General features: G+C 37.1%; 2 protein-coding genes across 2 annotated transcripts in view; one reads left to right on the top strand and one right to left on the bottom strand.

Moving 5' to 3' along the window:
- RNF17 (ring finger protein 17) overlaps positions 1-25,279 on the top strand; it is a 53,371-nt gene that overhangs the window by 25,858 nt on the left and 2,234 nt on the right. The window contains exons 19-33 of the mRNA XM_075490958.1: positions 828-943; positions 3,347-3,467; positions 4,067-4,184; positions 7,501-7,722; positions 8,688-8,838; positions 9,992-10,110; positions 10,897-10,987; positions 11,652-11,767; positions 12,092-12,399; positions 13,644-13,807; positions 14,612-14,731; positions 15,774-15,854; positions 16,547-16,672; positions 21,383-21,493; positions 23,259-23,415. Of these exons, the coding sequence (XP_075347073.1) occupies positions 828-943; positions 3,347-3,467; positions 4,067-4,184; positions 7,501-7,722; positions 8,688-8,838; positions 9,992-10,110; positions 10,897-10,987; positions 11,652-11,767; positions 12,092-12,399; positions 13,644-13,807; positions 14,612-14,731; positions 15,774-15,854; positions 16,547-16,672; positions 21,383-21,493; positions 23,259-23,415 (2,121 nt within the window). The remainder of the gene's footprint in view (positions 1-827; positions 944-3,346; positions 3,468-4,066; positions 4,185-7,500; positions 7,723-8,687; positions 8,839-9,991; positions 10,111-10,896; positions 10,988-11,651; positions 11,768-12,091; positions 12,400-13,643; positions 13,808-14,611; positions 14,732-15,773; positions 15,855-16,546; positions 16,673-21,382; positions 21,494-23,258; positions 23,416-25,279) is intronic.
- The window catches only part of CPAP (centrosome assembly and centriole elongation protein), a 28,405-nt gene continuing 24,983 nt past the window's right edge, over positions 21,858-25,279 (bottom strand). Inside the window, exon 18 of the mRNA XM_075490959.1 lies at positions 21,858-22,163. The gene's annotated coding sequence lies outside the window, so the exon portion shown is untranslated. The remainder of the gene's footprint in view (positions 22,164-25,279) is intronic.

The following is a 25,279-nucleotide window of genomic DNA, read 5'->3' as shown; positions in this document are numbered from 1 at the left end:
TTAGTCTGGAGAAAAGGAGGCTGAGGGGAGACCTTATCGCTCGCTACAGCTACCTTAAAGGAGGTTGTAGCGGGGTGGGTGTGTCGGTCCCTTCTCCCAAGTAACTAGCGATAGGACTAGAGGAAATGGTCTCATGTTGCATCAGGAGAGGTTTAGATGGGATATTAGGAAAAATTTCTTCAGCAAAAGGGTTGTGAAGCGTTGGAACAGGCTGCCCAGGGAAATGGTTGAGTCACCATCCTTGGAGGAGTTCAAAAAATGTGTAGACGTGGCACTTCAGGACATGGTTTAGTAGGCATGGAGGTGTTGGGTTGACAGTTGGACTAGATGATCCTAGAGGTCTTTTCCAACCTTAATGATTCTATGATTCTATGGTTCTAATTATTTTAAATAATGTTTCACTTACTGTTACAGTTTGAACTATAGATTTGTGTATTATAGCCAACCACTGAGTGTAACTAGTGTGAGTTAATAATTGCCCATAGTAATTCCAAAGGGTATGGGGGGTGTACTTGTGCTGACCTCTGCGTTGCCTGTATTGGCAGTCTAGCATGCCTGTATGCTGACATGTCTACTTGTCGTGTATTTAATGTGACAGTGTGTCATAAAGTGATTAGATGGAAGGGGACCAAAATGCTAACTCTGTCATTTCAGGAACCCAAAAGAGCTGGCTCTTAAAGAATATAGTTTTTTAACTGGGTTACAGAACATTTGAAAATGTGGTATTTTATGAATATATGGTGTAAATACGGATTTTGCTCTGAAATTCTGGTGCTTTAACCTGTATCAGATACTCATTTTAATAACTTGGGTTGTTTTTCTTGAAGGGCTGCCAAGTTGTCAAGAAGTTACTGTAAAATATGTTGACTTGGGCAACATTGCTAACTTAACTCTTAAAGACATACGCAGAGTAAAAAAGGAATTTCTGAGCTTTCCAGAAAAGGTAAATTAGTGCTTGCCTGGATTAAATACTCAAAATTAATAGAATCTCAATGGATGGAAGGAGAAACAGAGGGTTGTTAACATTCTGAAGTAAATAAAATGTTAAGAAAGTTCCTTTTCACATGGGTTTATGATGTGACTTATTTAATATGTTTTGGGTGCACATTGAAAACTCTTAATTTTTTTTTATATCATTCAGTTTTAAATGGAATCTAATGTTACCTTGCAGTGAGGTGGTGTATGTACATTGTGTGTGTGTGTTGTGTTTAATTCAAATACCTTCTTTTACTTCATAGTAAGTCGAATTAATTTTTACACTCCTTCATTTTCAAATGATGATCAAATAATGGTCTTTTAAAATAATTATAATTTTGTTTCTTTTATGGCATTTTAAAGTTTGATGTTTTCCTAACTTTAGGTATTGTAGGAGTTTCCCCCTTCTGACAAGGAGAAGAACTAAGTGGGAAAGGAAATGGCAAAGTATTTCTGTCAAATAAAAAATGCACATAAGTAGAAAATAATTCCTTTTCTTCAGCTGTCCATTCGATAGTTCTGGTTGCCAACCATAATTATGCTAAACTTTAAAACTTCATATGTTGAAGTTTTTAACCAGTTGTAGGCACCAGAAGTAGTGATTGTTGTAACTAAGGTTGACCGGCATCTTTTTACTGAAAATAGGATTTAATTGTTTTTATTTTGAGCAGATGTTTCTAGGGAAAGTTTCAGCCAAAATAATTGAGCCTTTTTTTGACAGCAAGGGAGAGGAAACATTCTGAAAATGGCAAAGTATTCTTGCAGTTGCATGTCTTAACGCTTCAGATCAGAGCAGCTAATGAGTAAGGGTGTTGGGATTTTTGGTGTGTGTTATGCCATCGTTCCAACTGATTGCTTATTATTGACCAAATACAAATACTCAGAAAAATCTGTTAAAAAAGTTTGTCAGCTCTTGGGCACATACTACTAGGCTTCCTCACTTTGAACATAAAGGAAAAGGGGCTGAAGAGTTACGAATACAGATGGGTATATGACCACTAGAGAACGGTCTAGAAAAACTTGAACCCATCAGTTATTCTCAAATTTCAGCATTCTTGTGCCATATATAGGTTATGGCGAAGCACTCTGGCAAGGTGCTTACACTTGAAGTTTGCTAAGAAATAACAACTTCCTGCTGCTATTAGTTTTAATGCAAGTAGTAGAAAGATTAGCAGTCTTGAGTCTGTTTATGTGTGCTATGGTTTCAAATTTTTCTTTTTAAAAAAAAAATTTTTAAGGATGTAAAATTCTTTGACACATGAGTGAACACAGGATTGCAAAATCAAGCATGCAGGAGGTAAGAGTATCAGAAATGAGGTTGCTTGCGCAGGTCTATCCTGTTGCATGTAAGCATTGGTAAGTCTTCATGCATGATCGCATATTGCATTGCCTCAAATGTAAGTTGGTTGTTCAAGAGATTTGAATTAGGCTGTTACAAGAGAAGTCAAACTTTTTTCAGCCTGTTAATACAGTTTGCAGGCATTTTAATGGACATGGGTGGTGCAGAAATCTTGGCCAAGACTGCAATGAGCAGTGCTTAATGTAGTGTTGGTATTGTCATCCACAGCCCTTTCTTTTAATGGTTATTTTACCTGTCAGTCAGTCTTATTTTCATATTCTTGACTGCCTGTATCCTAACAATATCTGCACAAAACATTCTTACTTCTATTGTCTTTATTTCCTTTCTCTCCCTTTTCCCCCACCTGTGTTACTCTTCTTTCTTTTGGTGCACTAAACAAGAAGGAGGAAACAATAACATTCACAGTTAATTTAAAATTGAGCCATAGTTTAGCCACCAAAGTTTGCAATAAAGATGCTAAACAAAAATTCTTTTAATCAAAGTACTTCATCTCATCTGATTTCTTGTGTGTCTCTTTTTTTTTATGTCTCCTAATTAATACCTTTCAAAAATCTGGCAGGAATTTTCTGACAATGGGTACTGTGGTACTCTGGTGTCTCTGTGTTTAGTCCTTCAGAGTTCTACGATGGTATAATGTTAATCTTAGATGCTTTGAGTCTGGGTTATTACATCATGATAAGCAAAACAGGATGAAGGCTTTCTTTATCACCTCTCTGCAGTTATCTTTCCTGATCTCTGCAGCCAATTCTATGCCTAACCGTAAAGGGAGGCAAGGAGAAGTAAGCTCTTTCTGTTTCAGCAAGAATGTATCTGAATTTGAGGTTCCTGCTCAGCTGCCAACAGAGAGGGGGGATCATCTTAAATCAAATCAAATAATGGTAATGTGGAACCAGAAGCCAAGGTCATGCTGTCTTGCTGTCCTGCATGAGTGCAAAGCAAAGGCTGTGATTTGGCTGTAATGAGATGGTCTTGATATGTGATGGTAGATCCATAATTTGAGTTATTCTTTAGGCAATCAGGTGCAGGCTGGCTTGGATTGAGCCTTATAAAGGGGCAAATGAGTGGAACAGAGAAGCCAAGGAAAGATTTGAAGAAATGACGGAAGATAAACTTTTGCTGTGTTCAGTTGTTGGTAAGTTATCAAGAGTATATTAATTTATATTTAAATATTATTAAATTAAATGTAGAAACATGCACTTTCATTATGGGCCACACCAGCATTACGTGATATAAATATTACGGTTTATTAAGATGGGCTTGTTTCCAAAAGTACTAGCTATCCTTGACTCTTCCTGACTTTATTGGTAGCTGGGAATGTGATCATTGCTGCTCTAAAACATTGGGGGGGGGGGGGGGGGATTTCAGAGAACACATATATGCCTTAGTAGGATTTTTCTCAATACCATTTATTGTTAATATGCAGCTAGTTATTTTTCAGCACCTGTGGAATGGTGGTTTGGAACCCATCTAATACATGAAATGACATGTAGCAGTTGGTTTCTTTGTACAAAAATATTTTGTAATTGTTGGTGTATTTTAACTTAATTTTATAGATGTGTGCAAAGCCAAGCCTCTACATATTGCTGATGTTCAGAATGAATTATTTTATAAATCAAATGTAATTTTACAAAATTCTGTCTCTTAATACCATTTGCTGTGTCTCCAAAACCATAAACGGTCTTTATACTGTTATTGATTGGCACTAATTATGTTTATATTACTTATTCACAGAAATTTTAGATAATAACATCTTATCTATTGAACTCTTTGACTCCTCTGATGTTCATGGAAGAAGCTTTAGTATTAACTGCCGGCTAGTTAAAGAAGACCTAGCATCCTACATACATGGGTAAATAACACTGTGCATAACTTAAAGTATTTAGAAATACTGAATTTGTGTAACAACATTACTGGTGTTAGTATGTCACTTCCAATGGCTGGAATTTACCACATTTGTGATAAATTCATTACAAATCACATTCATCAACTGACATAAGTTACAGAGTGTAACTCTGCAGTTTGGCATACTAAATCTTGACTAACATAATTTATTGAAATTGACTCAAAAGTTGGAGATGAAATGTTTGCATCATACTTGGAATGTGCTTAAGTGCCAAATCTTCCCAAACTGGTTATCATTAAGGTTCCCATTCCCTTGTAGTAAGAAAAGAAATACTGCTTTTGTGTGTTTAACCTGCACCTAAAGTAAGTCATCTCTTTGGAAGGTCTATTATTAGAAAACAAATACTCAGATAACCAGCTATCACAGTGACAGACAGAAGAGTTGGGAAGCCTGCTGGGGGAGATGAGGCTGATAAGGAGATTACACTGCTCCATTTTATTTGTTGGATTTTTAAAAAGATAATCTGTAGGCTGTATTCATGAAAATCAATAATTATTCTTTCATTAATAATTTTTGAATACTGATAAAAACAAAAAGATTGTTAAATAGAAAGTTTTGATTCCAAAAGAGAATTCCTGAATTTGCCTTTTTCAGGAGGAAGCAAATAAGTGCATTTTCATCTCTTAGTTCAGAAATATAACTAAACTCTAGAAACACTTTCTTGTACTAGTCACAATTTTTAATAAGATTTTTGTAAAGTTAAGCAGCTTTATTTAAACCTGAACAGCTGAATTGTTTTGTCACTGTCAGTAGGATATTTTGTTGTGTTGCAGCTATACTTAGATACCTGCTTGCACCCTGCAAACAAGTGGATATGTTACTTTAATACAAGTTGCTGTGTTAACACTGATGACTTTGCTACTGTGGTTTTTTTGGTTGCTTGCTTACTCCCTCTTCTTTAGTTGGACTGGAAAGAAAATAGAAGAAACAGGAGCAAGAAAACTCATGGGTCAAAATAAAGACAGGGAAATTGCTTACCAAGTACTGTTGTGGGCAAAACAGACATAATTTAACTTAATTAATTACTAATTAGCATAAATATTTAATTACTGATTCAGGCATTGGGCACAAAAGGCAAAAAAGACAAAGATTTATAGTACCTACCTTCCCCCTTTCCCAGGCTCAGGTTCATGCCAAGCACCTCTCCTCCCCCTGCTACACTCCGGTTACCCTCAGTCCCTTCAGTGAGGCAGTGAGCAGTGCAGGGGGTTGGGGTCAGAACACAGCAATTTCTCCCTGCTGCTCCTTCCTCCTTGCTCTTTTCTCTCTGTGCTCCAGTGTGGGCCCTCCACAGGCCTCAGTCCCTTCAGGACTGTGCCTCCTTGCCCACAAAATACCTTCTACTCTTCTGACCTTGGTGTTCCCTATGTTATTTCTCTTCTGTTCCCTCCCCTCTCTCTCTGGCATTTGCTGCCCTTCATTAAACTAGAGGTGCCACCATCTTCACCGAAGGGCTCAGCCATGGCCTGTGGAGGGTCTGTTGCAGAGATGGCTGAAATGGGCTGTGTCCGCCATGGGGCAGCACCTGGCCTCTTCTCTCAGAGGTCACCCCTGCAGCCCCTCTCCCCAGCTGCCAACACCTTGCCATTTACACCGAGTGCACCATGTCTTTTAGTTGGAAGGATGTTTCCATTGGGGGGGAGGGAGGGGTGCAGAGAGGCAAGGGGGTTGTTTTGTGGGGGCTTTGGGGGTTTTTGGCTTGCTTTGTTTTCCAGTGTGCATAGGTCTCTAGCTCTCCAGAGCTCATTTGTCACACTTACTGAATTTCCCATTTGTGAAGATGGATGTCTGCAAAAAGGCAAGAGACTGGTGAATAATTTAAACCTACTTTAGGTCATTTAGAATCACATTCGGGTTATGATTACTCTTCCAGTGTTTAATGTTGTTGAGGGATACCCAGGCCAGCTCTAAACTAGTATAAGACAGTACAAGCAGGAGAGCACAGCACTCCATTGAAGCTGACTTCCTGACAAGCAAACATCAGTGATCTTACTCTTGCATTGGGATAGGAGGTAGTCCATACAGAATTCCAGGAATAAATCTTGGAGTCTGAAGTTCATTCCAAATTGATTGGTTTTTCTGATGGATCTGCAATGATAATGCTATACTGGAGTTACTGGAGAGGGTGTCGTAAGACATGTAACATGTATTTCACTTGGGAGAACTCTTCGTGGCAGATTGCTTCTGTCCATTTCATAGTTCAGACTAGTTGTAAGCAGGGTAAGCATATTTATGAGCTATGGTGTTCATTTCTTTCCTGGTTCTACAAGTTAGGTGTTTTACCCAGTGGTTTCCAAATACCTGCATCAGGAAGGTTTGCATAAATAATTGTGTAGCGCTATGTAGTAGATGATTCAATACTTTACGGAATTTTCTCTCTGACAGAGAAGTTTGCTTCCTTCCCATGAAGGAAAAGACAGGTGGTGGATCTCTGAAAACAAGAGTTTCTTCCTGGAGGCCCAGAAATGGCCAGCAGTTAAACTCATGCTTGCTGTCTCCTTTAGTCAGTGATGTTTACAAGAAGCCCATTCTTTTGCATTAACAGTTTTTTTTTCAAGCTGCAATCTCTTATGTCTCTAGTTGGCACAATTCACGCAGACTTGCACTAAGCTGGGCTGTGGCTCAAAATACATACCAGCCAACTCTTGATTGCTGTTGGGCTGTCCAGTTCACACAATTTAAACAAGTTTTCATCAAGGTATTATCATAACCATCCTTCATTCGGTACTCTACTTAGGAAAGTGCTGGCACCAGTTGTGTTGTATTTGTATCCTCAGGGGATGCTAGAAAGGCAAACAGTTCACTAATGTTAATATTCTTTACTTCTGAAAGGAATATTTACACATCTTAGAAGTTGAATGTTGCAGCTTTCACTCAGAGGCAATATTGATTTCTAGAAGCATGATATTAGTAATTTGATGTCTTTTAAGCCAGACACAAACATTGAAGTTCAGCAGCTCATTTGTGTCAGGCTTGCTTTTCTGCTGGCAGCCTATATTGTGTAGTGCTTTCATGTGTCAGTAGAATGTGCAAGGATACCTTCTGAAGGAAAATAAAAATAAGTTACTATCATGAATGTTTCAGAAGCAGAATTTAGAAATGTTTTTGTCTTGTTGGGATTTTTTTCTGCTTTCTAAGTTATTAGTTATTCTTCACTCTTCATGTTGAATGATTCCTGCCATGTTGAACTGTGATTATTGAGCTCTTTTTCAATTTGTTTAAAAAGTGTTTAAACTTCCCATTCTAATTATGCTCTTTATAGGTACACTGAAAGTACTGCTCTAAGGCCCAATGAAATATGGGATGTTCCTCTAGAAGAAGTTCCTGAAACCTCGGAAGCTTTAAGTCCTATAGACATGGAATCTGTGGATGAAGGAGACTTCAAATCACTTTCTGAGAAAGAGCTACAAGTGAGAATTAGTCATGTTGTGTCTCCTAGTAAAATTTTTATACAGTGGCCGTCATCAGAAAGTATACTGAAAAGGTACTAAAATTCAAAGAAACTTTTCTCAAGTTAAGGCATTCATATTACAAACTGGTGACATATAGTTAGAACAAACTCTGATTAGGGTTGCATTTGGCACTGGGTACTCTTTTGAACGCCGTTGACTTATTTTGCTTGGTTGAGAAAAGTATAGGAACAGAAGACAGATTGGCACTATGTTGTGGTTTATTAAATATTTGTGATTCCAAATTAAGTACATGATCTAACTCCTGTTTCAAATCAGTTTTAATATAGTAAGTATTGGGGCCTGATAAATGCAACACTGTCCAGAAAGATTAAATCTTTCTGCTCTTTCTTTTCTCCTCCCCATTCCTTCATTAGAAATCTTGTTAAATAATACCGGTATCCTAAGTCATAGAACTTCAATCAAGTTATTTCTTTCAACATGATTCTAATATGCTGTTAGGAAAATTTGAAGGCAATTTCTAGACATAGTGTATCAACCTTCCTTTGGTAGATAATTAGGTAACGTTTAGGTAATAGTGCATACTGTTTGAAGACAGTTAAATGGAAATATCATTGCTTAGTGCGAGTTGCTTATTCTCTGCCTCTTACTTCTCCTTTCTTTCATCTTTTTACCTTCTTGCATGTAGCTACCTAGAGTCCCATTGAATTAGTCATGACTCTAAATGAGTTTCACTCTCAAGTTGTCAAGAGAAAATAATGCATCTTTCAAATAGTGCTATACAGAAGGGTCAGGATCACTCAGATTCATTCCATTGTTTAAGAAAACATGATAGTTTTACAAAATTTTAATCAGATTGCATGTGGTTTGAAGCTCAATTTCATGCATATCTAACATGTCATGAAGAAAAACTACAATACTATGTGTCTGTTCAACAGTTACTGAAACTTTATGCTAGTTAAGTAGTAATGGACTAATTAAACCCTTTATTCGCTGGATAAAATTTTACCACTAGAAAAGTGGTTTTTTTGAATGTTAGTTTACAGGAGAAGATGGCTACCATCTACAAAGAATCCCAGCCACAGTCTGTGAAGTGGGAAAGTAGTATGCACTGTGCTGTTTACGTACGTGATTTGAAACAGTGGCAAAGAGGTCAAATAAGCAGGATTGTCTCTGAAACAAGTGCAGAGGTAAACCTGTTATGATAAGAGGGTTCATACTTTTAGTTCTAAAGTTTGTAAGCATTCATTGATTAAAATAATGTCAATTCTTTGCTTCTTACTTCTGTGTTAATATTTTCTCTTTCTGTGTTAATATTTTCTCTCCTTTGCTTTCATCAAGAGTTTAAGTTACGTTGTACATTGTTGCAAATAAGACTACTGTCTCATCAAAGCTCAGATGCCTTTAGCAAGGAACCTGGTAGTTGAGGAAGGCTCATGAGGTTGACTTTGTGTATGTTTACACTACACTTTGCAACATAGGACAGATTCCCAAGCTATAGCCTAACAGTTTAGCTTAGATTCCAGAAGCTGTGTGAACCTGAGGGTCATATTAATGCAAACTTAATGATCCTTGCTAAAAGATGTAGCCAGTTGAACTGAGTGCAGCACCACAGGAACTCACGTAGTCATGCTGTTGCTTGAACCCTAAACTGATGGTGATGCCCTGTGCCATGTAGGTGTAACATTTTCCACAGTAACTTCTCACACAGTGCTGCTTTAAACATACGTTTTGTTGCACCCATTTGAAAAGAGTAGGAAGCATCAGAAGAGGCATTGTGTGAATAGATAACTACTTACATCAAAAGTAGAGTGGCTTTTTAATCATACAGATAATCCAGGACTGGATTACCACTGGTTCTCTCCACCATCATCAGATTATGCCCATGGGTCTTGTTAGTAGGAAGCAGAAGTGGGACTTTCTATATTTCTGGTTTGCATCATCTGCTTTCTAAGGCTAAGAGCCCTCAAACAGCTATTTAGTCACATCAGAATAAAAAGCAAGGGGTGGAGGGGAGCTATTTCAGTGTTTCTAGGTTTACAAATTTAAATGCACCAACATAACTGAAGCAGAGGAAAAGAAATTTTCTTATTCAAGTAACAGCATCTGTAAAATTGCTTAACCTTTGAGCACATTTGTGTGTTTTGTCCTCTTGGTATGCTGTGGTAGTCATTTGTGTTATGTGATGGAGTACTTCAGTGCAAAGGTCATTCGTTGAATTCTGGTAATGGTTGTTTGAATTTTGTTTACCTGTTCAGGTGTGCTTTGAATTATCATTTGTTACAGATAACGCTAAGGCGGGGTGGAGGGTGTCTGTTTCATTGTGTTTCTTATCTGTAACAGGTAATACTTTATGATTCTGGAGCTGAAAAAACAGTGGATATCAGCTGTCTAAGAAAACTTGAGGAAAGTATGAAGATTATTAGGACATTAGCAACAGAATGTTCCTTGGCAGATATAAGGTAGCCTTTCCCTTATACTGACTAGCAGTATTAGAAACCCAATAATGACATAACTTGATATTTTCCTGTGTTAGCACTGATTATCTAAGATTTGGATGTGGTTTGCTTTTCGAATAAAGAACAAATGGGATGGCGGCTGTGATTTGTTTTATAAAGGGTTTTTTTTTCTAAGGGTTATGCTACATACCAGTAAAGCAGAAACCATGCTATAGAAAGAAAGAATATTTATAGGATGAATTATAAAATACTGGACAGATGATGGAGGTTTTTCTTACTTCACTGAATGCTTTTTTCTTTTGCTCAGAATTTGAGATTAATTAGATGTCATGAAAGTGTACAGGAGGTCTCTCTTTTCTAGACTGTAGAAAAGAGAGAGGACCGGGGTATTCTCCTGTGTATTTGTTTGTGTGCTCTCATATACTGTGAAGAAAAAATAATCATGTTTGTAATACCCATTCCCTGAATGAATATAAAAAGCCCAATTTGCAGATGAAGTATGGATTTTCCTTTGTTCTATTAAGACACGTGTCATACTTCTGGAACTCATGATCCTCCTCAGTTTTGAAGTTTTGGGGTTATATTTTTGAATTCTTCCTGTCATATATATCCAGAGATTAATAACCATTTCTTTTTACTGTTGACTGTAGTGGAGATTGTCTTTTTTCCCTGACAGTACAGGCAGTTTCAAAAAAAATCAAAACTCAGTAAAGGGAAGGGTTTGTGGTTAAGCTCAGGAGATGCCAACTTCTCTTGTACTAAAGGAGATTATAATTTGTTCTGTGTTAGACCGACAGGTGGAAGCATACAGTGGACAGCAACAGTGTGTGAATGTTTATCCTATTACCTAACCGGGGCACAAGTAAAAATAATCATACAGGTTTGTAATCAAAACCAGCGGTATTTGTAAAATTTCTGTCAGGTTGTCTGTTAATTTAATTTTTTTCTGAACATTTTCACTCTCCAAAAAAGTCCTGAGTGGAACTTGCTTAGATTTCTGTTTGGTGCAGGGAAGAATATGCTTTTTCTTTGAGAATAATTGCAGGAGCTACTATATTGGTTTTCAAGCCTCAAACTGAAAGAACAAGTCTGCTGTACGAACATCATTAGCAATTGATTTCTTCCACTGGTAAAAAAAAACGGAATTATTATGAGGGTTCGATTGTTTAGTGTCTGTTGGCAGCTGACAGTGAGGTTTTACAGTGTGTCTGGAAATAAAAGTGCTGATGAGCAAAGTTGTTTGTGAGTAGGTTTAAAGCTCCTGCTAGAGGAAAACAAGTATTTGGCAGTTCATTCTAATAAAACAGCTAAGGGAAGAAGCAAGGTTTTACTCTGTTACTTTTTTTTAATGTCATATTTGGAACAGTTGGTAAAATGATGGGAACTGTGACATGGATTAAATAAATTTTGTGTCTTCTGATGTGGGCATCAGTTGTTCAACAACGTCTGGTTTGCAGTCAGTACCAATAAAATGAAAAATATGCCTGTAGTTTAGAGCAAATGCATATTGTAATATGTTGTCCAGCTCTCTCATTTTTTTCCAGGAAAGTGATGTGGCTTGTGCACTGCCTGTGAAAATCCTTTGCAAAGATGAAACAGGACAATTGATTGATATTTCAGAACACCTTATTAAAAAGGGTTTGGCTTTTAGAAACAGAAGGTTTGGATACTTTTATTTTTATATTCTTTCAGACTCTCATATTCATATCTTGATAAGCTAATAAGTAAAACAAAAATTTGGATTGTCCTCTGCAACATGTAGCAACAGAACTCCATCTTTAGTGAATTTATTTGAGTATAACATTATTAATTGTATCCACTACATGTTTCAGTTCTCTAAGTTGGTAGATGAGATGACTGACAGTATTTTAACAAGCATTTGCCATCTTTGTGTGTTTGGTTTTTAACCTGTTATTTTATTCTTTTGCACTTTCCAAGTTCTTTATCAGTTAATATATTGATATGATTTGATTGAATCTGCTAGAACTGATAGAGCTGGTGTGGCTTGCTCAGTCTCCAAGGAACATCTTAAAGTACCTTTAGAGCAAGAGAACAAACAACTGGATGGTTGTAATTCAGAAACTGCACATGGAAAAAAGAGCTCTGCTCCAGAGGAAAAAATCACTGTTTCAGAGAGTGAAGAGGAATCATGCAAATCGCATAAGGCACTGCTTCATTCAGGAATGGATAAAATATATAAATCCCCCATTATACCTGAAGCAAAAATTTTTCAAGCTGTAGTAAGTTGCGTTGGACATGATGGAACTATTTATATAATACCAAAATCATTTGGTAAGATTACATAGAAGAAAATATGTTTATGTCTGTGAGTCTGATAGCTTTGGTATATCAGAATACACCAGATATGTGTTCTAGTATACATGTTCTGTATCGGAACACAGTTCTGGAAGATTCCTGTTGGGAGGATTGCTGTTGGGAGGTGATGAGGCCTTTGGCGTGGGGGGCGAGGGGTGCATGCCCGTGCACCTCTTGCTCTGCAGTGATGGGGAGAGGTCCCACAGCTTCCTAGCAGAGGAAACCCACATCCCCAGGAGGTTGCACCCCGTCCTTAAACCTACCAAAATCAGCTCTTCTGTCCTTCCACCCTCCCAAGAAATCAAAAAACCCCAAGTGCTTGGATGGGCAGGTTACTTGGCTCTCTTCTCTAGGCAGTATTGGGTAAAGGAGCAAGTGCTTTATTTTATAATGTTGAGATTGTGATACATTTTACTAATAATAATGAAGATACAGTCCTAAAGATTCTCAGAAGTTAGTCTGGTTCTCAAATATTTCTGGTTTTTTTTCCTTTGGTGTGAGCTCAGTACCCAGTTTCCTTGGAGTCTTTTATTTGTACTGTGATAAATTCTGTATCTCTTAATATTTTCTGTTTGTACTGTTTCAAAGAGGTACATTTTCATCTGACAGATGCAGTGTCAGTCTTCAGTACCAGAATAATATATTGTGCTTTAGAGAAATGTTTCCATGTGAGAACATTAGGTTTTGGTTTTTTTTTTACTCTACAAGTACATTTAACTATTAGATTATATCATAAAACTTTGAAATTCAAAGTACAGTAACCCTACTTGCCCAAGACTGTATTCTTCTTGCAGTTGTTGCTGTAGACTGTACCCATAGTAGAAGAGGGTCTTCTGGACACCTCTTCTATGTTGTTTCATGGTGTCTTACCACTCTCTCTGGGAATCTGTTGTCTTGTTCATGGAGAGGCTCTTATATTAGTGCTGCCAAGGTGTCAATTGCAAAATTTATATACCCTTCTTCTCTGAGATTAGAATCCAGAATTACTAGTGGCTTCACAATTGGAAATGCAGTTTACTTTTTGTTTAAGTAGTAACTTATTTGCATGTACTAGAAGTTGAACATAGAGATTGTATGAGTGTTGGAAAACATTTTTTGGAGCAGCACATGTATTTTATGTTTATACATGTCTTCATCTGAATCTGCTGGGTTTTAGTGATTGAAATACTTTGTGCTACTATGTTACAGACTATTTCAAATTTTTTTTATTCCCCCTCCAGAAATTGAACTAAACAAATTGATCACTGAAATACAAAGTAACTTCAAATGCCTTGGTCTTCTGGAACCCTACTCCTGGGAAAAGGGAGAAGCTTGTGTTGTAAGAGGATCAGATACCATGTGGTATCGAGGTAAAGTTGTAGAACTCGGTGGTAGTACTCTCCAGGTAAGTTTGATTATATGTCGTGTGTGTGTGTGTGCGCGTGCGTACATGAATGTAAACCAAGGGGGAGGGGAATAACCTAATCCTCCAAAATAAACGTATCACACCTGTTTTCGTTCAGCTGACCTGACTAGATGCTCACTCTGCTTAAAAGTGTGATAACTGTCCTGATTTTTACATTTATTTTAAAGATTAATTCTGTCTGCCTATTTCAATCGTCACAATTTTTCCCATAGTTTTCCTGGTGATGATAAATGTTCTTAAATAAAAAGCTACCCTTGATCACCTGTAAGTAATCCCTTTTAGGTTTTTTCTTCTTCTGTTGTTGTTGTTATCATATGTGGAATGCTTTGAAAATACTTAGCTTTAGCTTCCCCCCACCCTATCCCCACCCAAAAAGTAGTGGCTGTCTGTTTTCAATTCTTTCTGCTGCACAGGTAGTAGAGCTACTTTTTCTAATTAGCAGTTAATCTTACCTAAGCTTTTGAGTCTGGTCATGCTTCTTGAATGTAGATTTGCAAGACTGACACTATCCTAGTTCACAATTTTTTTATTTCTTTCAATTTTAAACTGCTGTAGGTTATTACACAAAGGGTAGAATCTCTTGCAAGACAAGTTTAGAAACTGAACTTCTAATCTGCCATACCAGTTTTTTAATTCTTTCCTTCATTTCCACTTCGTCACATCACCTACTTGTCAGCAAACCATTATTTTTTCCCCCACCAAAGTGAATGCTGTAAATGAACCCTTTCTAAACTTGACTTAAAAAACAGGAATTATTTCAGGAACATTTTTCTTTTCATATAGGTACAGTACGTAGACCATGGTTGCATAGAGAGGATTCCTCAGTGTCATCTGTATCCGACTACATTGTATACCGGTATTCCGCCATTTTGCATACCATGTCAGCTCTACAAGACAGTACCAGTGAGTAACGGTAAATTTGAAGATGTGTTAGTAGATAGTTACTCAAATCGATACACTGTTTGGTCATACAAAGGTTGAAACTAGTTGCTGGTATTTTTTCTTGCCTATGAGGATTCAGAGAGTAGCTGATGAGGATTGTTTCAGCAAGGCAGCCTTTTATCAGGAAATGCCAGATTGCTTTATGAAGTGACCATGCCTCAAAAGCAGCTGTCATTGGAATTAAATCTTTGTGAGACAGGACACTGCAGTAGTTGGCAGGATGATACTCTGAAGTGGTTTGCAGTAGCAGCAACAAGAAGTAAGGCCTGGATTTCTTAATGCAGAATGGCCAGAACATTGCAAATCTTCAAGTCATGCAAAAGCATTTCTATCATTCTGAACTTAGCTGTGTAGGAAACAATCTGTTATGCTAAACTAAGACAAGTGAAGTGTTTTAGGGGTTTTTGTAGTAAGTAATTGATACGTAAATAACATCTTCACATATCATCACATCTTACTCAAATTTGAATGGTGCGTTTAGTAAATGTGAATTACTGAAATGACTAGCTTACTTTTAAACATTTTTAAAGAAAACCTTTTTGTTGCTGGAAGCAGTTCAACTGATAGATTAAGAAAGACAGTCTTATAAGCCTACAGGTTGGGAGGCAAACAGATATTGTAGGGAATAAAAGAAGTATTTAAAGTATCCTGTGTTGTCTGTTAAGTTATCTTCGAGTGTAGTTCTGTGTCTTTGGGTTACGCTTCAGGTAATTGTGCATACGTACATTATTATGTATATAGTAAAGATTAGACTTGGCAAGCAGCATCTCTTTCTAAGCCACTTCAAGAACTGAAAATTGCTGGTCAGCTTTGTTACACCGTAAGATTTAGTGTACCAAATAGCACATAATGTTTAAACTGTTGTAGACAAACTAATGATGTGTGTTTTCAAATAAGTTTTTCAATGATAGGCATGTATTTTCATCTTACTATGTTAAGAACAGTAAGAGTATTACTTGTCAGCATCTTAATGTGTGTGGGTTTCTTGCTTTTCACCAAATAGATCGGAAATTTTTGGCAGCAGGATGCAGTAGATTGCCTTCAAGAACTACTTACAAATGAAGAGGTTGAAATACATGTTCAGGTAGCTTAATTTATTCATAGATGTGGAATGAGGCTTACTTTTTGTTCTCTTTTTTTTTTTTTTTCTGACTTGCATTAAGAGTAATAGGTGAAGGAGTATAGCAGTAAATGTATTTCTTAGACAAAACAAAATCCAAAGCTAAAGTTATTTCTCCTATGACTTTACCTTTATTATAGTTTTCAGGCCTTAAATTTGTCCTTTAGAGATATTAATATTTTTTTAGTCCTGTTTGTATTCTGTGTTGTCATTCTGACAAGCAACCCTAACTACCAACAGCATAAATTCTTCTAAATTCAATTTTAAGTGATTAAAATTTGGCATAATTAAGTATGGACATGCTTAAATTAATATATTAACATTACAGGGAAACACATAATCTGTATTGTCTGAAAATGTGCAATTTCGGATAGTTTAATTTCTAATGATAAATTGTGAAAGAGAAGGGTTTATTGTTGAGTGAGCAAACATGGGATAATGTTTTGGTGTTAGACTGAGTAGCTGGTGCTACCATTACAGAGATACATTCCCATTTGTGTCATAACTGATGTTAATGGCCATTCTTACTGGTTTTGTGTCTTTGATGAATGAGTATGGTGCATATAGGAATGACAGGTTTGAATTTCCTGGTCACTGTTTCTAAAACCTCAGCCATGGTATTACTGTTACAGTCTTACTTTGTCTTGTGTAAGTAGGAATTACCAGATAACCCATGGGGCAAATTGTCCATCAACCTGTATTTTGGTGGAATGTCACTTTCTTCCTTCATGGCATACCAGAAGTACTGTGTTGCTGAAGATTGTCAGGACATACCAGAGCTGGTGAGATGTGTGTGTGTGTGTGTCTTTTGCTGTTGTTATTCTGACGTTAAAAAGATTACTCAGTTGCTTGTTGTGACCTTCGATGATTTGTTACTTTGTTTTATATTCCTGTACAGTTTTGTGATGTAAACAGCAGTAAGACTAAGTATGCAGCTGTGTAGCGTAAATAGTGTAGATATGATGTGTTTGTAAGATTGTATGGAATGGCAAATTGCCAAGAGTTCATTCTTGGACTCCTTACTGAAAAGAGATTTTTGCATTTCTGTTTAAAGTCCAATTAGCTTTTGTGTTCCTCTAAAACTTCAAAGGCTAGGAATAGGGTAGTATTTTTATCACTTGAAGGGATTAGTTAGTCATCAAAATACATCCAAGGATGGAGATATTCAGAAGTAAATTTAATCAAGTATTCCAACATAAACCTAGTGATTTCTAAGGGAGTTACCTAGGTTCTTCATTCCAAGTGTCTGGGATATTCATCTGATGTTCTTTAGAGGAGGATTGAAATTTTCACCAAACTTCATTGTCTTAACACAAAAAAATTAGATAAGTAATTTATCTGTATTTACTTTTTTTTTCCCTTGAAATCTGAGGATCAGGTTTATTTAAATTACTAAGGCTCTGTTGTTGCATTTTTCTCTTAATTCTGTTTAAGCCTGCTGATGTATTTTTCTTGCCAACATGAGTCTCTGCTTCAGAAAATAATTTTACAATACAGAGTATGCTGCTGTCACTGCTGATGTAAGTCTTGGCGTGTATGCCAGTGGGCTTGTGATGCAGTTAGAAAAATCTCTCAGTGTGTATTAGAACTGAGTAACCATGGAAAACCTAATTGTAAATCAGTCTCTTATTGCATTTTCATAAAGTCAGCACATGACATAACTTTCAGCAAATTAAATAATGGATCTTGAAATGAGATTATACCCTTAAAACAAAATGAAACTTGGAAAACAAAAGCAAAGCCCTTTAAGAAGGTTGTAAGCAAGAAGCATTCAGAAAGCCTTTCTGAAGAATGCTTTCAGCAAGGAATATAGCATTAAGCAGATCCATTCCAGGAATAAGTGGTTCAGAACAATTCGTAAGAAAATGAGTATTGGAGGTGTTCAGTTGTGGACCAGAAAAGGAGCAAGGCATCCAGAGCTTGAGCTGGTTCCAGGAGCAGAACTTCTGGAATAGCAGAAGTAGGAAGCATGCAGCTCTGAGAACATTCAAACATTATCAGCTCTGGGCTTAGTGTAGCAGCTAAGCAGCCATCCTCACAAGCCAACTGATACACTGCATTGACTAAAAGATACTATTATTATATAAAGCATAGCCATTATATATTTTGTTATTTTATAGTTCTGTAACTTTATTTCATTGCTTCAAATCTGTGGTTTTAGGTAAGTAATCTGATAAGGACTGTATTCTGTTTCTGTGAGTGTTGTAATTCTGTTAATAGTGGTAATAAGCTGCTTATGCAGAGCCCACTACACCTGTGTCTTGCTGCAGAGTGTATTATTGTCTTTGAGATGCAGTTGTGTTGAGCTGCACAGGTTTGTTTAGGAGCTGGTCTTCATTACCATATGACAATCCTAGCTTAGCTGTTAGCCAGAAAATTCCCTAGTAGGCAGTAGGATATTGGAGAGTGCACCAGAATGCCAAGCGTGGTGAGCTTACAGCAGTGAATCTCATTCTATGTGTACATATATGTGTGTTTGTGTGCATACACATATATGCACTTGCATACTTACCTGTATATACAACACCATTATACTGTGGTATTTTTTGATTTGGCTTTTTGGGAGACAGGGTGTTTTTGTTTGTTTGTTTGTTTTTGTTTGTTTCTCTACCACTGTCAGTCAGAACCAAGTAGCCAGGTGCTGCCTTGTGCTCATATAGTCAGGCATGGGGGACTATGACCTTGCTTCATTTGACAGAGAAATTTTTAATCTCTTTATTCTGAGATCAGGCTTAACTAACAATTTAGAATTACTTTTTCTACAGCAGTTGACTACAAACCATTTCCAACCATCTGAACCAAAATTGGTTCAAAATTCCTTATACAGACTATTTTTGCATTTAACTGCATTGCATATCAGCCCCTTTACAGTGAGGTCTTCAAATTTTAAGCTCATAATCTGAGCGAACACTTGGCCAGACTGTTCCATCTTTATCCACCCCTGGAAATGCCAACGCTGTTTTTTTGGAATAGTCTGTTAGTTTAGGTCAGAGGAGAGATGCACTTCAAACTGCTGTTGATATATTAGCTATATTCATTCAATTAGCACCTGCCTTCTGAATGACAGCGAAGACCATGCTGAAAAGACTTCATGCAAAGCCATTTTTGATGGTACTGGCTTGTAGTAGTTTGAACACTTTCACCATCACCAGGAGCTGTTCAGCCTGCCAGCAATTCTAGAGACAGATCAGTGTCTTTTCAGGCAGAGAGAGAAATCTTGAGGCAGAAGCAGCAGCATACAAAGGGCTGATTCCTCCTCCTCTGGTTCTGCGTGGAATTCCATAATAGATGAGAGCAGATACTGCAGTTGGTGTTACAGTACTGCATGCATCATTACAAATTCTAGCACTGAGATTGCTATGTGGTTTGGCACTTCAGCTTGCCTGAAGGCTTAGTCCTCGTGTCCCTATTCCCCACTTTTAAATAAGCAGTTAATTTCCTCTAAAACCAATTATCTGTATGACTAAAGGACTTGCCAGATACCCTAAGCTGTTGTTTCCTTGTTAGGAATTTATCAGGACAAGCCTGGATGAAGGGCGTGGGTGTCAAACGACTGTGGATGTATGTTGAAGGCCAGCCATGTGCGTCATAAGTCCCACCATCTCTGACACAAAGGAAACCTGTTCTGTCACTGATGTTTGCAACAAGACTAGTGGAAAAGGAGTCTGCAAACATCTAGATAGAAAGCCCTTTCTGCTTTCCTTTTGTCAGTGTGAGAGTGAAGTCTAAGATACGCTGTCTGTTCCAGGGAAATACAGAATCTGAGACTTGTCAGACAATCACTTTGGTTTTCATCATCCTGAAGATGTCTTTAATGCCTCACACCACTGGGTGGGCTCATGTAAGCTTTGCATGTGGTAGAGAAGGAAGTACAACATAACACACTGCGCTGCAGCACACCGTTTACTTAGTTTGGATTAAATTCTTCATGCTGAAGAGCACTCTTGTGTTGCCTTATTAAGTATACAGTATTATGAGATGTGTAAACTATATGTTAAAAATACATATTTTCTTCTATGGCTTTACAGATGTAATAAGAAATGTAAGCCATTTTTAGATTTTTAAAGAGTAGACACAAAGGCAGAAAGGATGGGGGACAACTGTTTGAAACGTGTAACTCCTAAAGGTGTCTTGGTAGAACATCTTTTTAGTATCAGTATTTACAACTGGACTGTCCATGCCTAAGTGTGGTAGATCTCGCAGTAACCAATCTACTGACAATAAGAAAAGACTGTTAACATTAACAACAAAAACAAGAATGCAGTTTTTCTTTCAAAGGCATGCACAAGAGCTGACTAAGATACTCAGCTGAGCTATGTGCAGTGCTCAGTTGGGAATGAGCTGGAATTTAAGTTGAATCTTTAGATCCAGGTGTAGTCAGGTGGTCTGTCACAATGTTCCTGATTGTTTTGCAGATATCTGGCATGTAGTTTGTATGTATCTATGATACAGTTAGACATCCTGTCTTTACTAGTATTTATCAAGGTGGGATTTTTTTTTTTTTTTTTAATCTTAGGAGCACATACTTTTCAATGGAAAAGCTGGTTTTTTCCTAGTTAAGTCTGAGGAACATAATGGTTTTTTGTACTGTATCCTATGTCAGATCATGCAGGGGGAGGAAAGGGTCAGAATTTATTGTTTTATTTTGCAGTTATATATATATGGTTGCTTCCATTTTTCTTTTTGTTCTGGGCATAATGAAAACTGTTCATCAAGTAAGATGTGTAAAAATAAAATGTATTTTAGAGAAATTGTACCTTTTGTTATGTATCAAAGTACAAGAGAGAATAGGAGTTGTATTCATGACTTTTGATCCAGCTAAGCTATGTGCTATACATTCTTATAAAGGCATAATTTAATGCACCAAGGTTTATTTTGTCATGAACCAAGTGAGTTAATGGCCTGTAGAACTCAAACTGTAAAATATGTGGTTCTAGAAGAAGACACACTGGACCATGCTATGCTACTGAGACAGTATGTACCTGTACTTTGCAAAATCTTTTCTCTTTTTGAAGAAGTGATAATTCTGGTGGCTAAGGAGTTAAATTATTCTTTGCCTTTCTCTCTTTTGAGGGATAGCTTGCTCTGGCAAACTGCAGTAACATTGGGCGTGGCATTTAGGTTAATCTGTACTAATTAATTGCTATTATTTTAGTTTTTCTTCCTAAATATTTCTCTCTTTAAAGGGAATTCCATATTTAATGCATTTTTTAATTAACAGCAATCAAGTTAGCTAGTATGTTAGGACCATTTCAAAGGTATATGCTTTATATTTTAAAAGTGTTAATTAACTAGTTCTGGTCTGTTATCTTTTAGCTAAAGCTTTTTTAAAAACCTAATAAGTATTGAAAGGAAATGTTGATTAATATTTTTTTCATCAAGGACACACTGTTTACATTATTAGACAACTCCTTTGAACCAAAAATCATACTAAAGCTAGTTTGCATTTTGTTACTAAATATGATGCTTGACTAAAGTCTGTCTTGGTCTAGGAGCTACTTAAAGGAGACATTCCTGTTTCACCTTCATACATGCTGCCACCACTACCTATTCCAGGAGACACCTTTCCTGTCAGAGTTACCCATTTGGTGTCTCCTAAGGAGGTACGTTTTGTAAACATCTCATATATGTTGCAGACAGGAAGTGTTGCAGTCCCATCATGCTGGTGAAGAGGAAATAATGGCTAACAATTTTAGATAATATAAAAAAGTATTGGGAAGGTTGCAAAATGCTACAGACTTACTGATACAGATAGTTGTGTAGTGCAACTATCTGAATGAACTCTTACTTGCAATACCCTCTTGGGTGGCGGCAGAGAAATACTGACCATTTCCCTAAAAAAAGGAATTTTAAGAATTACAGTACTGCAGTCTGGTACTTACCTTGTATAATAAGAAAAGAGGCCATTGGATTCTAGCTTGGCAGAACAATAATGATTTACCTCTTCTTTATTACCCAAAAATTAAATTACTGGAACGTTGTACAGTAATGTGAACATTTTCTGGCTGCAACAGTTGTATTTTGCTGCCTTTGGTCGATGATTGATCATTGATTTTTGTGTAAATCCACACAGCTTCCCTCTAGTAGTCTCCCAGGCAAAAGGCAGAATGTAATGTTCATGGATCTAATAAAAGATTCCTATGTGGACTTTGAATGTTGAATGGTGAAATAGGAGAACAGGAAGCAGTGAGAAGCTGATCGTGTTACAACATCTGACATCTTCTAAGTGGATTGATTTATACTGAAGTGCTTGTGTTCATTGTTTTGGTAAATCTGTAAACCAAATAACAGGTTTTATAGTACCAAAGTGATTGCTTTATGTTCAGCATCATGGTCTAAATTCACCCCACTAATTCATTTGAGTATACACATCTTAAAAAAAAAAAAAAAAAAAAAGTATGTATAGTGTTACGTATACCACTGTTTTGACTAAATGCAAGATGGAAGTGTTTGGGTATCTTAGAAAAGGGCTTTCCTTAAATGATGTATTCTGCTTCCTTCCTTACAGGAGAAACATTATAATGAATATTTTTTGGTACATTTTGTGCAAATGATTTGAACTCTTGCTTTTGAACATGGTATATAATTGTAAACACTAGATCCTGCTCTGGACTCCTACAGATTTAAGTAGCAGTTGCATGATGGAGTTGTGGCTTGATTATATTGTGTACAAATTAGAAAATGAAAATTAATTGTCTTCCTGGCTAGTGAATTAGAATGCTGAGTTTAGAAAAAATAATAACCTACTCATTAATTTGTTTGGACTATCAGTAAAATGTCATAATGTTCTGAAACAGCTCTGGTTTTTTTTTTTTTTTTTAAAAAAAAGGCATTTCAGTTAGAAGCTGTTATGTAGATTTTAATTCACCTGTGTGTGTTGTTTAAACTTTCATTTTCTAGACCTACAGCATTATACTGATGATGCAGTTGTAAATTAGGTGAATGGAATGTCTTTGCATAGCAAACAAAACACCATTTCAAAAGTTCTTTTTTTAACTTAAAAACTAATCTTTGGTTTGATATTATGAAGTGAGATTATTTACCAAGTAGCAGGAGGGAGGAATCCTAATAAGACACAGCTGTGAGATCTTATATGGAGATATCCTCTAGTATGTGCATTCCTTTCATTCTTACTTTTTAACATTGAAATGTGTTAATAAATCATTACTCTCTTCTGCTTTTGGAAAAAAATTTGTGTAAATTCAAAATTATTCATAAATTGAGGAAAGAAGAAAGGGGAGCAAGGATGTGCTGAACCTTTCGAAGACTAGTACATGTAATCTTCTAATAATCCTTGATCACTGATGGAATTTGAAGGTTCTAAGTCATCTGCAAAAATGGTAATATGAGAGTCTTTTCTTTGAGTAGGTGTATATTTGCCTTGATCCTTCTAAGAATCCTATGAAGCAGTCTACCACAGAGGGAGATGCCAACTGTGACTCGGAGTTGGAGAGCCTTGATAAAGCCCTGAAATGGTGCAATAAAAGTGTGGAGTCTTTTCCTCTTCTAACACACTTCCAAACAGGTATATTAGTGTGTTTATTTTCCCTGTTGTTTCATGTGGATGTACAAAAAGCCTGACATTATTTCTGAAGAATAGGAATAATTGTATTTCTATGTAACTATAAATAAAACTTTTGGAGAGTAAGCAGTGACACTACACTATAATCATATGATACACTACCATCAGCAGTGTAGAAAAAGGAGGCTCAGGGGAGACCTTATCACTCTCTACAACTACCTGAAAGGAGGTTGTAGAGAGGTGGGTGTCAGTCTTTTCTCCCAAGTAGCAAGTGACAGCATGAGAGGAAATGGCCTCAAGTTGCGCCAAGGGAGGTTTAGGTTGGGTATTAGGAAAAATTTCTTCCCCGGGAGGGTTGTGAAGCATTGGAACAGGCTGCCCAGGGAAGTGGTTGAGTCACCATCCCTGGAGGTATTTAAAAGACATGTAGATGTGGTGCTTAGGGACATGGTTTAGTGGTGGACTTGGCAGTGTTAGGTTAATGGTTGGACTTGATGATCTTAAAGGTCTTTTCCAGCCTAAACAATTCTTCTATTCTATAATCATATGTTTTTACTTTTCATGAAATTGAGACTTCTGTGTCATTCTGCTCCACTGGAAAATGATGGAAAGAATTCAGACTTCTGATGCCTGTGTCCTGGTTTCAGCTGAGATAGAGTTAATTTTCTTTATAGTGGGGGACTATGTTTTTGGTTTGTGCTGAAAACAGTGTTGATAATACAGAGATGTTTTCGTTATTGCTGCACTAGTCAAGGACTTTTCAGCTTCCCATGCTCTGCCAGGTGCACAAGAAGCTGGGAGGGGGCACAGCTGGGACAGCTGACCTAAACTGACCAAAGGGCTATTCCATACCATATGGCATCATGCTCAGTATATAAAGCTGGGGAAGAAGAAGGAAGGGGGGGGACGTTCAGAGTGATGGTGTTTGTCTTCCCAAGTAATCATTACGCGTGATGGAGCCCTGCTTTCCTGGAGATGGCTGAACACCTGCCTGCCAATGGGAAGTAGTGAATGAATTCTTTGCTTTGCTTTGCTTGCGTGCACGGCTTTTGCTTTACCTATTAAACTGTTCTTATCTCAACCCACAGGTTTTCTCACTTTTACTCTTCTGATTCTCTCCCCCACCCCACCGGGGGGGGGAGGGGGGAGTGAGCAAGCAGCTGTATGGTGCTTAGTTGCCGGCTGTGGCTAAACCACGACAGCCTGTTAAAGTTGATGAACTGAGATTCTTTAGATTGCGTATGGCAAAAATAAAACTTTTCCCTTAAGGTGACTGTCACTGAAGCTGTAACTGTGAAAATCTTGCTACTAAATATTCAAAAGACACAAGTTCTGTACAGAAAATCATGTACCAAGTGTAAGAAATTACATGAACCCTAAAGAGCATCACTTCAGTTTAATTCTGGATTTCTCCATTTAGGCAAAAGACAGGCTTTAATTCTCTTGTCAACAGCAGTTGGGCCTAAAATAACACCAAGCATGTGGGTCTAGAACTTTGTGAAGAAACCAGTTATTGCTAGTACTTGGTTCTACCAACTAGTAAAATTCTGGTTGAAATTTTAGGCAGCATCTGCCTTGTGTCCTCCAGACTATTGTCTGTACTCTTACAGATCCATCTGTTTACTAACTGAAATGTGTAAATGAGTTGAAGTTGAAAAGTTACATTAAACGGTTTGGATCACTATCTTTACCAATCAATTTTCTGTTAATTCTCATCATTGCCATGTGAGGTGGAGAAACTTGACTTAAATTGCATACTAGTGATTGTGAATTGGAGTTCAGAGAGCATTGGAGGATGCATAGAACAAAATAGTAGCATGAATTACAGAAGGAAGAAAAAAATCTTAATCTTGGTCACAAAGTAAAA

This window comes from Mycteria americana, chromosome 1, assembly GCF_035582795.1.
Source record: "Mycteria americana isolate JAX WOST 10 ecotype Jacksonville Zoo and Gardens chromosome 1, USCA_MyAme_1.0, whole genome shotgun sequence".
In the NCBI taxonomy this organism is placed as follows: Eukaryota; Metazoa; Chordata; class Aves; order Ciconiiformes; family Ciconiidae; genus Mycteria; species Mycteria americana.
This window is presented reverse-complemented; position numbering and strand designations above follow the sequence as displayed.